At 42.9% G+C, this 17,151-nt stretch overlaps 1 protein-coding gene across 4 annotated transcripts in view; it reads right to left on the bottom strand.

The window, feature by feature from the left end:
* Positions 1–17,151, bottom strand: part of ZCCHC2 (zinc finger CCHC-type containing 2) — a 65,450-nt gene that overhangs the window by 33,062 nt on the left and 15,237 nt on the right. For 3 of the 4 annotated variants that reach the window (XM_053902806.1, XM_053902804.1, XM_053902803.1), the window contains exons 2-5: positions 15,762–15,873; positions 12,844–12,920; positions 10,491–10,562; positions 6,343–6,455 (exon numbers count right to left, since the gene is read on the bottom strand). In XM_053902806.1, coding sequence (XP_053758781.1) covers positions 6,343–6,455; positions 10,491–10,562; positions 12,844–12,920; positions 15,762–15,873 — 374 coding nt within the window. The remainder of the gene's footprint in view (positions 1–6,342; positions 6,456–10,490; positions 10,563–12,843; positions 12,921–15,761; positions 15,874–17,151) is intronic. The other variant, XM_053902805.1, reaches the window with a different exon arrangement.

Below are 17,151 nucleotides of genomic sequence, written 5' to 3'. Positions count from 1 at the left end.
AATTTGCATGTAATAAACTCAAAATGGATTAAAGATCTAAATGTGAGATAGGAAACCATAAAACTTCTAAAAGGAAACATAGACAGTAAACTCTTGGACGCTGGCCTTAGTAATATTTGTCTGGATCGGTCTCCTCAGGCAAGGGAAACAAAAGCAAGAATAAACTATTGGGACTACATCAAAACAAAAAGCTTTTGCACAGGGGCACCTGGATGGCTCAGTTGGTTAAGCATCTGATTCTTGGTTTCAGCTGAGGTAATGATCTCATCAGGCTCAGCACTACTGGTGTGGAGCCTGCTTGAGATTCTCTCTCTGCCCCTTCCCCGTGCGTGCACGCACACGCGCTCTCTCTCTCTCTCTTTCTCAAAATAAACTTAAAAAATAAAGCTTACGCACAGCAAAAGCAATCATTAACAAAATGAAAAGGCAACCCTACTGAATGGGTGAAGAAATTTGCAAATGATATATCCAATAAGGGGCTAGTAACCAAAACATATAAAGAAAACTCAACACCAAAAAACCCACAAATAATCTGCTTAAAAATGGGCAGAGGACCTGAGCATATGTTTGCCAAAGAAAACACACTGATGGCCAACAGACACATGAAAAGATGTTCAATATCACTAATCACCAGGGAAATGCAAATCAAAACCCAATGATATCATCCTATGCCAGTCAGAACGGCTAGTATCACAAAGACAAGAATAACAAGTGTTAGTGAGAATGTGGAGAAAAGGGAACCCTTATGCACTGTTGGTGGGAATGTAAATTGGTGCAGCCATTATGGAAAAGAGTAATGGAAAACAGTATGAAAGTGTCTTAAAATATTAAAAATACAAATATCATACAATCCAGTAATACCACTTCTGGATATTTAGCCAAAGAAAATGAGAACACTAATTTGAAGAGATACATGCAGCCCTGTATTTACTGCAGCCTTATTCAAAATAGCCAAGACATGGAGGCAACCTAAGTGCCCATCAATAGATGAATAAAGAAGATGTGGTATACAGAATGGAATATTACTCAGCCATTAAAAGAGAATGCCATCTTGGGGCGCCTGGGTGGCGCAGTCGGTTAAGCGTCCGACTTCAGCCAGGTCACGATCTCGCGGTCTGTGAGTTCGAGCCCCGCGTCAGGCTCTGGGCTGATGGCTCGGAGCCTGGAGCCTGTTTCCGATTCTGTGTCTCCCTCTCTCTCTGCCCCTCCCCCGTTCATGCTCTGTCTCTCTCTGTCCCCAAAATAAATAAAAAACGTTGAAAAAAAAAAATTAAAAAAATAAAAAATAAAAAAAATAAAAGAGAATGCCATCTTGCCATTTGGGACAACATGGATGCACCTAGAGGGTATTATATTAAGTGAAGTAAGCCTGAAAAAGACAAATACCATACGATTTCACTTATATGTGGAATCTAAAAAACAAATGAACAAACCAACAGAAACAGGCTCACATACAGAGAACAAACTGGTGGTTACCAAGGGGAGGGGGTAGAGGGATGGGTGAAATAGGCAAAGGGGACTAACAGGTACAAACTTCCAGTTATAAAATAAATAAGTCATGGGATGGAAAATAGAGCACAGACTATCGCCACTAATACTGTAATAACTCTGTATGGTGACAGATGGTAGCTACACAATTTGTGCTAAGTGTACTGTATTATACATAATTGTCAAATCACTGTTACATACCTGAAACTAACACAATATTGGATGTCAACTACATATTTCAATTAAAACTAAATTTGGAAAATTTTTAAAATTTTAATATTTATTTATTATTGAGTGAGACAGAGCACGAGCAGGGGAGGGGACACAGAATCCCAAGCAGGCTCCAGGCTCTGAGCTGTCAGCACAGAGCCCACCACAGGGCTCGAACCCACTGACCACAAGATCATGACCTGAGCCGAAGTCGGACGCTCAACCAGCTCAGCCACCCAGGTGCCCCTAAATTCAGAAAATTTTTAAATTAAAAATTTTTTAAATGTAGTAGCCACCTAAAAAATCAAAAGCCAAGGTTTTAATTTATTTTCTGATTATGAGCAGCTTTTCATATGTTGAAATGATGCCTAAAAGTCCAGTTTCTCTGTGCTATTTGTTCATATATGCTCCCATTTTTTCCCCTGCTTTGGACTATTAGTTTCCATTACATTATTGATTTTTAGGAGGTTTTTTTTTTTTTAATAAGAAAGAAGTTATTATAAGTATTTTTTCCCTGAATTTGAAGTTTGTCTTCACTTTGTTTCTAGTATATTTTGTTCTTTAAATTATGTAGAAGTTGGATTTCTGAATACTTAAATTTCCATTTTTAGTGGTTTCTAGGTATCGTGATACTTAGTAAAAAATTTTTTCATACACATACTAGAAATTTCACGTTTTCTTTCTTGCATTTAAATCTCTGAGCCATCTAGATTTAACTTTGATGTAATGAATGACACATAGTTCCAGCCTAACTTTCCCCCCATATATCTACAGTGATGTACCTAACATTTAATAAACAACCTAGGAATGACTTTCTTTAGTGAAGAGATAAACAGAAACATAGAAACAAAGACTGACAAACCTAACAGAATATTTTAAACTTCATTTCAAAAATCATCACTAACTGGGTGACTGAATGGCTCAGTTAAGCGTCTGACTCCTGACTTCAGCTCAGGTCATGATCTCACAGTTCGTGAGTTTGAGCCCCGCATTAGGCCTGCATTGCCAGAGCAGAGCCTGCTTGGGATTCTGTCTCCTCTTCTCTCTGCCCCTCCCCTGCTTGCTCTCTCTCTCTCTCCAAATAAATAAACTTAAAAAAAAAAAAAAAAAATCATCACTAACTGAAAAATACTATATTACTAAAGATAAGTTGTAAAAACCACTAAGATTCAAAAAGATAAATTGATAAAGGACAGATGATCTTACAAAATATAAAAATGGCTGAACTTACAAAAAAGATACTGAATTTCACTAATAAAGAAAATGAAAATTAAGCCAATGAGATCATCATTCACCTGTCAAATTAGCAAATATTTTTAAGTGATACTCAAAGCTAGTCAAGCTGTGATAAACAAGGAAGTTCAAACACTAAGAACATGTACTCCTACTTACATAACTTTTTCATTAAAATAATAATAATATATGTGTTTATTAGGGATCCTAAAAGAGGATCCTACTCTTTAAATCAGTAAATCAATTTCAAAGAATCTCTCTTCAGTAATTACTCATAAATCTGGAAAATGTTTTAGGCACAAAAATGGTCAAAACTCTGGAAAACACCCCAGAAAATGGTCTTTCTTCCTCAAAACAGAGAAAGAGTCAGAGGAATGATGTACGGCCAGATGGGGAAGATATTCTGCAGCCACTCGAAATGATCTTGAAGAATTAAATAAAAAATGCTTAGAATTTGAGAACATAGGATAGAAAACTGCACATCTAACATTACAGGCAAAACAAATTAAAAAGGAAAAATGAAAAAGGCCAATATTAAGTTATCTGAATAACTGTCATCTTTTCATTACTTTTCTGTGTCTTCCAAATGTTCTACGTCGAGCAGTTGTCAGGTTTACCAAGAAAGCCCCCAACTACCTAAATGCACTGAATGACCACATGGAACACTGTAACACACCAAGATTGTATTATATTTTATCACTCTGAATTGGAGCGGTATGCAATAGAACTCTGAGGCTACTACTGGTCAGCCACGGGATCTCGGGCAAGGTAAGGAGCTCGGTTTGAAGCCGAGGCCCAGCAGCACGCAGCGTCAGGCTGGAACAAAGCGCACCCTGAAGCCAGCACAGCCAGGGTAGCGGCACGCAGCGATCCGCTCCCGAAGACGGAAAGGTGCACACTCTGTGGCTCCCCACACCCCACAGGCTGCCATCCGGCATCCTCACTCCCTCTTCCAGCGCAGATTCTTCCCCCCCCCCCCCCCCCACCTGGTCCATGCTGCCAGATGCCCCTCCACACCCCCCGCCAAGTGTCACAGCTGGAGAAGCTCCCTCCTGAGCCACTTCAGAGGCAGTGGTCTGAGAGCCCGCTCGACGAGCACTCCACGGACCACGAGCATCTCTGCAGCCTACCGGAATCCCAGGACAGTGCCCACGGCGGGACTGTGGAGTCTGAATCTGCACCCCAACGACATCCCCAGGGATGCACAAGCCCGTGACTTCTGAGTAGCACAGGAGACCCAGGAATTCAACCAACTCTTCCTCACCGTCACCACCCACCCTCGCGGGTCTCATCCCTGGAAAGCTGTGACCACGCCCTAGGGCTCCTGTTCTTTCTCTGAACCTTCCCTGCCGCGCCCTCTGCGAGGCCCCACGTATCCGGGCTCTTCAAGGAACAGATCTGCACCTCCTTACTCAGACCAAAATCCCACTAGCCCCTGGGGTCTGGCTGTCCTCACGGCCCGTTCAGGTGGGGTGCTCATTCCCCACTCACAAGGGCTGCAAGGGTGGGGGCACCCCCTCAAGGCCGCCTTTCAGCCACTCCGCCTGCCAAGGTGGTCACACACCTACCTTCTGGTCGTGTTCCCACATTCGTACTCAGCTTGGCCCCCGCCTGTCTCCTCCACCCCCAGCGTTCCATAGTCCTGGGGGAGTTCAAACTCCACACGGGTGAGCAGCAAACCCTTCGAGCCCTCTGCTTGGCTGCCTTTCCACCAGTGACCTCTGTCTTCCACCTCCTCTCTCGTTCCAGTCATTTACTTCCACACGCACATCCTGGACCTTGTCACACGATGAACAGATGGACACCCGCTCCTCCCCAGATTTCGGCTTCTCTCCGTCGAGGAGTAAACACTCACCCCTTCTCCCCAGCCCCACCCGACCTGAAAAGGCTCACGGGTGCCCCCCCCCCGCCCCCCCCCCGCCGTCAGAGGCAGAGGGCCGCTATACTAAACGACGCCCATCTCTGCTCACCTCTGCCTCAGCAAGGCTACTTCACTGGGCCGCCTCAGACTCCGCTCAGAGGCCGGACAGCAAGTCCCACTCAAGCCCTGACTCGAAGCCACAGATGTTCCAACGCTGCTTTTCCTCATTTTACTTACTAATAACTGTAAGTTTCCAATAAAACAGCATTTGTTTCCTCGGCCATTACTCCTTAATTTCTCTCCCCTAAAGGGAAGCCCTCAGAGAGGGGTGAGCAAAACAATTACCACCCACTGCGGAGACCACACCCCAAACCTCTAACAATCACCGGGAACTCTCTCACCTCCGAACGCCCTAACCCACACAGTTCAGGCTCGTTTCAACTTGATTCTGTCTGCCTACTTACTTGCTTACTCCCTGACACCTCTTCTCCAGCTGCGGTTCACTCTACGGTCAGACTCCATCTTCGCTCTGTGAATGTGTCCAAAAACCTCACACTCTTCCCTAAATTCCCTTGCCCCACCTGTCCCTTCATCACATCCAAGAACGTCCTTATCCAACGACCTGCTATCCTAACACTTGAACCTGAAATGCTCGCAAGATGTTTTCAAAATCCACACAGCATGACAGACTGACACCGCTATCATTTACTGACACTCAGTGGGCTCCAAACCTGGCCAGCTTACGGGGTTTCCTTTATCGGGTTGTTCGTCACCCTCCCCCGCAACTACTGTTTAAGTCCCTTTTGCTCTCAAACACTTGATCCCCGCGCCCCCCCCCCCCCCCTTATATCCACTCTTAAGCAAACTCTTACTTTAGGAAAAAAAATACAAGCCATCAGGCAAGAGATCCTTCAACTTCCCATCATGAAACAAGTACATTTACCCACATCCACACCCGTCCTGCCCACACAGGACCTTGTGCCACAGTTGCTGAGCTCGCCGGTGTGTTCACCTCTTCGTCACGGCCCGGGCACGCAGGGTGCTCCGGGGGCCGACCCACCCCCGGGCCTCAGCCAGCGTGGACACACCATCACCGGGCCGAGCCATCACCGCTGCAAGCTCGCCGCCGGACAGAAGAGCAGGCGTGCGAGGGAGTGTTCATCTCCCTTCACCTTCCAACCTGTTAGCCTGATCTTCCGTCTTACTTGACAACTTAGAACAAAAAACATTTCCCAAGTTGAGTTCTTGGACAAGGAACCCTTCCAATAAATATTTTATGGAGAAAATAGGAGGTTCACTGAATGTCTGCAGATTTTAGAAGCAATTATTCATGATACCAGAGAGCCAAAAAAGTCCAACGATAAAAGTAATTAGCTTGATGTTTCCTGCTGTGAGCCTAGACCTAAAATAACATGTAGATAAAAAGTCCATTTTAAAAAGTACTCCACAGCAAAAATCTCTTGTCACCTCCCTCAAACTCCGTTCTAAGTCCTCCACTGCCGACGAACCTGTCTGTGATGCTGTGGTGACAGCATCAGGTAAACTGTTACCTTAGGATGGGCTCTAGGTCAGGATGTCGCCGTTCTTCCCTTTTCAACGAACCCTGATTCAGGGCTCTTAAGATGGTCTTGTCAAAAGTCTCGGAAGACACTTCCTTTGGGAGCTAGAAAAGAAAAACCGCAAGGCCAATGTTAAGTTTCTCACTTACTGCTAAGTATGTTACAAACCAGAGGCATAAAGGGAGACAAACGTCTCTTGCTCAGTAATCATCCCAAAGCAGTTCCTCTCTACATCTTCAAGACAGAGGCCCCGTACTGAAGCAGCATAGATCTTTCTACTAGGAAAGTCTTCTGCCTTCTGGGCACACATCGGGGCTCTGCAAAGGTGCAGAATAACCCCGGCAGGATTCGGTGTGCTTCTGGGACACGCCTGCATATCCCTCACATTCTAAGTTCCACATGCCACACGAAAATGACACCCACGCCAAGGTTCTTCAGTTAAACGGGACATTCTGCATAGCGTAGCTACAATTATTTTAATCCTCAAATAGTACTCTGTGAAGTGTTATCCCTGCGTTTATAGTGATCACCTTAGTACCTCCTGTTTCACATCTGAACCCCAGGCAATGTCACACCACCAGCGCTATGCACCAAATAAAAAGAAACACGGGGTGAAAATTCTCAATCCTGCTTACATAAAAAGCACTAATTGAAGGGTTAGGAACCTTTCCCTCAACATGATGAAGGTGCCCTCACAGCAATGGACCAGAAACCACAGACACACACACACACACGCACAAAATAATCGCTGGGCCAAGAAAGTTTTTATTTAAAAAACAAAATTTACGTCATTCTGTTTATTAACTAGCTTCTTAAAATTCCTAATAAATTGATTTATAAGATTAGCTTTCTGATGTTTGAAACTTGACTTCTGATGGTCTTTACACAATGAACTCCTGGATTACCGGTACTTTCACTAACATTAAGAGAACCATTCACACAGTATCGAAAGCGCTGCAGGAACAGAACAATCTACACAAATTGTCTGTTTACGTGTTGAACTGGAGAACCCAAAGCAAGTATTCTTTTGACAAACAAGCGTTTTGAGTCAACGATTCCGAAATGGAAAATTTAACAACAGCAGCATAAAGCATTACTCATTTTAGGCAGTGAGACTATGGCATCAAGATGTTTCGTCAGAACGAAGCTCTTCCCGGTTCTTTTATAACCCGGTAAGGCTGAGGGCCCTGCTGGCCACGCACCACTGTGGAGGGCATGTCCTCTGATCACTAACAGGAAGAAACCAGTTCTGCATCTACACATTTCCCAAAAAATGGCTATTTCAACATTTACACTTAAATACTATTTTAATACAGATTAAGGACACTAGGCATATTTCATATTGCCCATTTTAAACATATCTCCTGAATTTCTGTACACAGCCAAAGAAAACCTGCTTCAGTGGGGAACTATGTTTCCACTATCGAATCACTGATGGTTCTTCTAAGTGCAGGAAGGCAAGAGTATATAAATTTTCACCTAGTCAATGACTGTTCATGTGATTGGGCAGAGTGCGGATATGCAGTCATCAGTATTTGCAAAACGCTTTATTTTCAAGTGGTTTTTATCTTCAATTTCCAAGGACTATTTCCAGTCCTAGAGGAAGGCACATTTGCTAAAAATACAGCTTTAAATCATGTCTCTTCTATTCTAGTCCCTTCTGAATTTCCTCACCTCTCGGTCTTCCTTCCAGTACCCAGACTCCCAGAGCTGGGCCCCGGCTCAGCCTTGAACCAGCTCACACTACTGAAAGATCGTTCTCCTCACTGTTACAAGCTTCTCTTTAAAAACACTGAGGCCTAATGGAGAACCATCTACAAAACCCCATTACAATCGACTTTTTGTAACTCTTCTCGTTCAACACTCATTCAATCAACAAATATTCAAATCGAACCCTGTCCCAGGTACTGTTTTAGGCACTGTGGATATAGCAGTGAAAGATGCAACAAAAACCCTGCCTCCATGGAGCTGCCATTCTCGCAATGAGAAACAGACAGGTGTCAGATGCGGTTTCTAAGCGGCAACAGCAGGGGAAGGGGGCTTGGATGCGAGGACAGAGGCTGCCATATACACGGAGGAAAAAAGGACTGGAAAGCACTGACCTCAAACTCACTCTTCCACATTATAGCAAACAGTAAGTGCAGTTAAACAGCATCTACAAAAGTTAAAGGTTGTTAGTATGTACAGGCTATCAAAAGGACAGGTTTTGCTCTTAACTTTTGTAGATGATTTTAAAAGGAAGGTAAAAAGGTGAAAAGATATGTGGTTGACTTGAGGGGATATTTTATAATAGGCAATTAGCCTCGAAGCATACAATGTTGCCAATCTTTTAACGTAACTTGATATGGCATCTGTCCTACTTTAGAAAAATTCTATGTTCAAATGTTGGCTAATTGGGAGGATCATAACCATGATTCTGAAGACTGAATCAGTTATTGGGGGCTGTCTTTTTTTAGAGCACTTGAGCTTTCAGAAAAATTGCAGGACTGAAAAAATGAAATCTGTCAAGACAAAGAACCAGCCGAAGCTTAGGGAAACCCAAGAGGAGAGACTCTGCCGGGTGCCAGGCCCCAGGCTGGCAGCCGGTCATGTGCTCTCTCATTAAGTCTCTCAGCACCACGCGGGATAGGCTGGTAGCACCCCCACCCTAGCACGTTAGGTAACTGGCCTTGACGGGTGGCACCGCAAGGTATTTCAGCCTTAGCTTCTATATCCCTGCAACTTACCATCGAGCATTAGAATTCTGTCATGGGAAGGGCAACACAAGAAAAAGAAACAAAGCACGTTGCTCTCTGACCCAAATGACACCTGCTCATGACGACCTGCCCTTAAACCTTGATAGGTTTACTCTGTTGAGATGGAAGAGTCGGACATAAACAGAAGAGATGTTGTAAGTGCACGTGCAGCCGTGGTCCAGGGCGGCCCTCCCAGATGCCTTCAACAGGCAGACCGCCAGCGGGGAGCTATCGTCTCCTTTCTCTGGAAGACAGCGCGCACACACCCGGTCCTCCCACGGCTCGCTCTCCTTCCTCACCACGCTGTCTACAGCCTACGGCTCACAAGCTTATGACCTTCGACAAGTGGAAATGCACGGCCCTCGCATCTTTACACGCAGTTAGGTCACTATCCTGAAGTAACAGAAGGCATTCTCATCCCTGAACCAAGAGGGCCCGGTTCAGAGTGAGCTGCAGGAAAATATTCAAGCTGTCCCTGGGTATTTCCAGCGGAACAAACACTGACAGTCCATCCAACAATGTCCTCCTTAGAGCCAGCACTACCACGCTGCCCCAAGTTCCGCAAGCTGGGGACGAAGAGCCTCTTTCAGCTGTAAGAATGGAGACCCACAATTTAAAAACCAGCACCGTCCTGAAAATTTCAGATGTTGTAAGTTCAATAACCACATCACACCTTGACCCAAAAGTCAGTAACTGAGTTGGGAAAGTTTCCTGTTTCTGGACTTTGTTTTATCTCCTTATTAACAAGAAACTTTAAAATACATTTGCTTATTGTAAAATAGCGAAGGTACTGGTTAACCATTTAAACCTGTTTCCTCCTTTTAAAACTGAGCTCTATCCATACACACTTCAATAAAATGAAATTAGCGTCAAAGGAACAGGCACGAATTTGAACAAAATGACTTAAGAAACCTTTTACTTCTGCAAATCTGTATGTTTCCACGATCCCTTATTCTCAATACTCTGTGTCTCTATCACAAGGGGAAGCCGGAACTCAAAGAAGGAATCGATGGACACGTGTTTAAGGAAATCCACAGACGGAGCTGAAGAGCTGTCACCTCTAAGAACCACAACAAATCCTAACAAGCCTCAACTCATTTTGCAGACGCACTCTTCCACAAGAAGTACCCTTGCAAGCAGCCACCATTAATAGTTATCTCGGCAAGGAACCAGGGATCAGGTTCCTTTTTTTTTTTTAACGTGGAAAATCCTTCGTTTCCTTGTATCGGTAATGTAAGAAAATTTACGTTTAGAATAACAGGACATTTTGTACAGACAGTGGAGAGTTCTAAGTCAACCTTTATATAACGTGGTTAAATCTTCTTGGTGTCTGTTTTGATATTGAGGTTTTTGGTTCTACATATTATGTAAAAACCATTTTAACAACAAAATCTATAATTTTACCTTCAGTAGAAATTCTTGTAGTTCTTGGTGGGTTTTTGTTACTGTTGTGACTGAAAGATCAGACCAATTTACCTGATTTAAAAAAAACACACATATTATATGGTTATTTCTTAGGCGGGAACCAGATGAAAAAAAGCCACGTGTAAAACAAAGGGCCTTACTTAAATCTTAAGATTAACAATTAGAAATATAAAGTTAATCTGGCACTGTCAGAATTTCTTCAAAATTGTTAACGTTAACTGTACATTGACATATTCTACTCAAAAAACTTTAATAATTCCTTTCGAATCGCATGGTTCTTTTAAAAAGTTGCCTTTAAAAACGTGACTGTATTTTAGTAATTTTTCAAAAGGGAAAGTTGAAGGACTCTAAGATGATACTTGACGGTATTAAACTATACACCAAGAAAGGTAAAAATTGTACCTCCTGGAACTTATTACATATAAATTCTTCAGAGAAGTAACTAGAGTTTACTGCCCCTCTGTGGTAAGTACTATAGTATTCTTTTTATGGGGATTTATGGCTTATGAAGAGATTTCATCTTTACCTCAATTCTTTAAAATCCTATTAAAGTGTGGAGGGCAGGTCTGACTACCTCCATTTTCAGATGGAGGAACTAAAATTCAAAATGGCTAATGTACTTAGACGTGACCCTAAGTGAGCAGAAGAGCCAGACTGGAATCTATTATGCCATTTTACCTCTCAGACACTTTGAATTTCATGGACTTGATGATGGTCCACTGATAACGTCTACATTACAATTATCTGAGCCAAGTAGACACTCAAACTGTGCAAATGCCTAAGGCTCACCAAGTAATCATACCATTATTAATCAGATATTTAAGAATAGATGCAAAATTGTATCTACCAACCCTTAAAGCAAATATCCTTATTAACTGGCACATCTTTTAGATGTTTTTTAATTATTCAACGTTCGTTGAGCAGCTACTTATGTGAGACACTGTTCTCAGTGAAAGGGACACAGGAGGGGCCAAGACAGCCAAAGTCTCTGCTGGCTGAGGTCAGGGTCTAATTCGTGGAGACCCATTACAACAAATGAATATTTAAGAATTCCCATCAGTGAGCAGGGCTCCAGAGACAATGAACACGGCGTGGCACAGGAGCAGGACAGCACGTCAGAAGGGTGCCAAGCAAGACCTCACGGGAGGGAGCGTTTAAGCCAGGCTAGGACTTGAAGGGACATGAGCTGTGCCATGGTCTGGGGAAGACTGTTCCAGAGCTAAGCTGGGGATGAAAAAGGCTTTCGGGAAGGAACAAGCTAAGAGCTCCAGCAACAAAAGGAGAGCTAGTGTAACTGAATGAAGAGAGCACGGCGGCTTATGCCATGCGTTACAAAAAGGTTAAGTAAAACATTCGGAGATGAGGATTTAAAATTGTAAACTGAGGATACGTCTCCCACAAAGCAGAAGCCAGAGTTCTGAAATTCATTCACCAAACATACTAAGCAAGTCAGATATGGTGGGATGACGGAGGACGAAGATTCCTGCTCTCCATTAGATACTGACCAACTAGAGAGGAAAAACACGTAACCCAAATAGAAGAGTCTGGAAACTTTATGATGGTGGCATGCCTTGAATGAATGGAAACACATTCTGCTGGAGGATCAGAAATGACTTGGTGACAAAGGTACAGCTAGAGTGTGGCAAGCAATACCTTTGGGGAGGAACTGAAGTGAGGGAGCACAGAAACGTGGCGTCGGTCCGTCTGGCTTCAAGGCGTTCAGTCCAACCTCAGGAGAAAGGGCCAGACAGTGAAGCCCAAGCAGGGAGGAATAAGGAAGACGTGGACAAGGAATCCACATTACAGTCAACAGGCAAAAAGGAGACATGGGGAGTAACAGAGCCGGACTCTATGGTTAACTGGACAGCTGTCTGAAGGACAGCATGACAGGAAAGCAATTAGAGAGGAGAGGACAAGGCAACAAAGGCCAGGGAATAAAACCTTCATGGAGAAAGAAGAGGAAGAGAAAAGTATCAGGGAAAAACCATTCCAGGAAAAGACAATGCCCGTGATCTTGAGTTAAAAAATACTAGTGAAAATGCTTACTTTTACTTTTAAAGACACAACTTCCACCTTAAATCGAAGGCTCTTATTTATTTTGAATAAAATCGTCAGAGTAATTTCAATGTGACACAATTAAAAACTCAGCAAACCATGCAGTACATACTGAAAACAGTACATTCCCTTAGTAAGGACAAACTTACGTATACATACAGCTTCTTCTTAAATTAGCAAACCCACTGTAAGTTTTTCCAAAGATCAATTTTTCATTTTTCCCCACAAGGTCATTTAACAGTACACGACACATCTGTTGGGGGCGAGAGGGGCTTACTTTGAAGGTGTACTCCCAATATTTGTCAGCCCTTTTTCTCTGGACTCCTTTCAACATTATCTTCTCGATGTGCACAGCTGAAAGAAAGAAAACATGCTGACGTGTTCTACAGAGACTAGACGCGTGTTTCAGTTACCCATTGACAAATGTTAAACAATTAAGCTATTTTATCTTCATCTTTACTACTGGTCTTAAACCATGAAAAAAAACAAAAAAATGCAGAAGCATAGCAATGTGCCATTCATCCACAATTTTTTTTCTATATCCATTCAGCATGCTGAGTGCCTAAAGAGTTTCAAGCATTCCGCTGAGCACCAAAAAAATAAAATAAAATAAAATAAAATAAAATAAAATAAAATAAAATGCACCTACAATAAAGATTCATTTTCTAGAGCACAGTCTTCAAAACTGCTTGTTATTCAAATTATCACAAACATAGCACTTTATTCAATTATTTATGCTTGGTAGGTATAAACCAAAAGAGGTACAGTTTTTGTTTACATTGAAAAAAAAAACCTTCAAAAGTAATGTATTAAACTGATAAAAAGTTCTTTCCAATTGGGAATTTAAAAACTGTTCAACATGACCTTTAATATCATATAATGGCATTACAAACGTTAAAATGAACTATGAAGGTTCACTATAGCAGAATTTTTCACAATGTATTACACAGATAAAATCGTGGTCATAAGTTACATTAGGAACTCTGAATTGAACTAGGTAAGACGATCAGCTTGTTAATGAAGAAGCAGGCAAATGTGCAATCCCCCGAATTACTCATGTTACACATCCTTTAATAAAAGTATCATCTTGGGGCACCTGGGTGGCTCAGTCAGTTAAGCCTCTGACTTTGTCTCAGGTCATGACCTCACGGTTCATGGGTTTGAGCCCCACGTCAGGCTCTGTGCTGACAGCTCAGGGCCTGGAGCCTGCTGTCTCCCTCTCTCTCTGCCCCTCTCCCATTCACGCGCTCTCTCTCTTTCTCTCTCTTTCAAAAATAAACATTAAAAAAATTTTTTTAATTAAAAAAAATAAATAACTAAAACATCATCTTTCAGGAAGTAAATCTCTTTACAAATTGAAGAGAGCCAGTCTACTAACCATAATATAAGGACTTAAGGGAGGGAAAAAAAAAAACTGTTGCTCGGGGTATAAATAGAAGAAACAGCACTTAAGCAATAATGAGACTGGCAGTAATGAACAAGATAAAGGTCACAGGGAAGAAGTCAGGAGAGTGACTCCACAGACTGGGGTCCTGTTAAATTCAGGGGTCGGGAGATGGAGAAGGAAAGGAAGGGATTTACTTGGAGAGGAAGAAGCTAAAATAGATGAAGCAGAAGACAGAAAGTAACAGAAGTATACAGGAAGAATGAAGATTGTTCTAGATCAGGGACTGCGGGCCATGAAACATAAGATACAGAAATTCGCTGGTAAGCATTCATAACAGACCGAGGAGATACCATTACCAGGATTTTGTGCCAACCTTCCAAATATATAGTGTCCGATGGCCGCTTCTGGGATAATTCCCAACCCCCGCCGCCGTGGGTGAGAAATGTTGAGGACGGAAACGCAAGAAAATCTCAAAAGCCAGGTGAGAAGCCCACAACTCCTGACCAGCGGCAGCACAACAGCGGCTAAGTGGGGGAGGGGAGGGTCTGCCACTTTCAACAGCTTTCCTGCTACCTTCCATGAGGGACGATCCTATTTAAGAAAAACCGTCTGAACTAATCTACATTCAGAAATACAAAGCAGCTCCACTTCTGCAAACTGGCGGGCTAATAAGTAAGGGGCAGGGGACCACTAGGGCATTACGTGTAAGGGAACATGGCTGGGTCTTCGGCCTTGGTCTCAAGTTACCCCTGTCATGACCGATCGGAATCAAGAGGAGGGAGCTGAAGTACGGTGGGGAATGGCTGGTAACAGGAGACCCTCCAACCCTCATAAATTGGAACTAAGAAGCACAGAGTACACGCATTTGTTTAAAAATAAAGAACATAAGAAAAGTCACCTATAGTACCACCTTACGGTTGTCGGCATTTGGATGTAGTCTTTTGTTTTTCTAAAACATTTTTATTAAAAAAAGAAGAAAAAGACCTTCGTTGTAAAAGCAAACTCTGCTTTAGGTTACTCACAGATGCAGCGGGGCTGGTTGAAGGAATCTATGAGTCAAGTAGTTTAAGGGTCTTGAATGGCCCTGAATAGGTAATTATATAAACTTTTTTTAAACATTAAACATTCATACCTGTTTTTCCTGAATGGAAAAATGTATAACACAAGAAAGATGACTGATGGGACTGAAAGAAGACAAAATGATGTCGTTCTAAGCTGCTATGACTGAGCGTAGGTACACGTCTGAGGCCGCCCAGGTGGCACATACGCTTTCCATCTCTGTTTTCCCCTCAACAATTATTCGCCCAGGGTAATGGACTCCCAAAAATGAAGAGAAGTGAGCATCTGAACTCATTTCCGTACAGATGACAACGTCCTTCCAATGCCACCATCCCAGTCCTCCTGAAAACTGCATTACTGCAGGAAGCATAGACTAGTAACACATGGCTTCACTTTCTAACAGAGAACTTCTGTAAAATTTCTTTTTTCAGCAGATGCTGAGCACATTCTCCAGATAAAGCACCTTCCCAAACACTTTAGGAATACATGAAGGATTCCGCCCTCCAGAAGCGTGCAACTAGACTTAAGGCAACCGACCACAAGGCAGAACCAGGTCGGCACAAGCCAGGCTGGGCCAAGTGCTGTAAAGCAGGAGCCCAGATGCAGACTCAGAAAAGTGGGGGCCGGGCGTCTGAGCCAAACCTAGGACCTGTAGATTTCTCTACTCCAAAAAAAGAGGGAGAAGAGTTGGGTCAACCAACGTGAACAGTGCTCTGCAGCCGTCCCCGGTAAGGGGACAGAAAACATACCTTCTCGCTGGGCTCTGTGCGGCGCCGCAGGAAGTCCGTCGTGAGGTATCAGGGCTCGTGCCAGCACGCTGGCCTCATGACTCTGCGGGTAGTCACCGTGAGCGGAGTCACTCTAGAGAAGAAAGAGGGGCACGTGTTCATCCACTCCACAGACTGAGAACAGACAACTCCATCCAAATAAAGCAGAGTCAAGGCTTATGCTTTTAACAGAAACTATCTTAACAGCAATTTTAGAGACCAGATAGGTGATTACACAGTAAAGGCAGAAAGGCACAAATAGTAAAAGGTATTCACCGGTAAGGAAAAAGAGAAGCATCAAGATTTATTTTCACTCAATAGTAATATTCTATCAATTATTTACTGTCCCAGTTTTCTTGGGACACATTGCACGTTGTTACTCAAAATTCCCAACGATGTCAATTCTAACCAAAGTGACCAGAATCAAAGGAACACATATAAAAGATGCTCTCCCCTATGCTAACCCTCCGCATATACAGGAATTGTATTTTTTACATTAATTACTAAGCAATTTTTATTCACTGCTTGATTTCAGTGATAATCTAACAAGATGCTCTGGTAGGGAAAAGTTTTACAAAAGGTTATTATCAAGATCTGCCAAATCTTTCTGAATAAGAATGTGTACAGACAGTGAGTTTACTGTAGTAAATTAGTAGTGTTTAAACCACCTAACGGCGACTGGGTGCTCGGAGTTTGCTCAGCCCATCACTGTCATCCGTGAACTGGAAGAAGTTTTACTCCAAGGAGAACGGCTGCTTGGGAGTCAGAAAGGCCTCCTAACCTTACAGCTCTCCAGAACCAAAGCCCTGGCACGTATATACTGTTATCACAACACACTGATTAAGCCAAAAAATAAAACAGCCTTATTAACAGTTCTTTATCACAACTCACATATTACCCCTTTCACGTTCAGAATCTCAAAGTACTACTACTCAGACCAAAACCACCTCAGTTTCAAGAGACAATTACAATTCTACAAATCTGCAATAAATAATATATGTTAATTTTTAAAAATTGTGTAGGGGTGCGTGGGTGGCTCAGTCGGTTGAGCCTCCAACTTCAGCTCAGGTCATGATTTCGCAGCTCATGAGTTCAAGCCCCACGTCGGCTCTGTGCTGACAGCTTAGAACCTGGAGCCTGCTTCAGATTCTGTGACTCCTTCTCTCTCTGCCTCTCCCCCATTCATGCTCGCTCGCTCTCTTTCTCTCTCTCTCAAAAATAAATAAAAACATTAAAAAATTTGTAAATAAAAATTGTGTAAATTTAGAAATGAAGTAAAGAGAAGACCCTACGCTTCCCAAGAATCCTAATTGAAAATATTGTGTTCTGGGGCGCCTGGGTGGCTCAGTCGGTTGAGCGGCCGACTTCAGCT

This window comes from Panthera pardus, unplaced genomic scaffold (assembly GCF_024362965.1).
Source record: "Panthera pardus isolate Hobbes unplaced genomic scaffold, ASM2436296v1 HiC_scaffold_15, whole genome shotgun sequence".
NCBI lineage: Eukaryota > Metazoa > Chordata > Mammalia > Carnivora > Felidae > Panthera > Panthera pardus.
The sequence above is the reverse complement of the archived record's forward strand: the minus strand, read 5'-3'. Positions and strand labels throughout refer to the sequence as shown.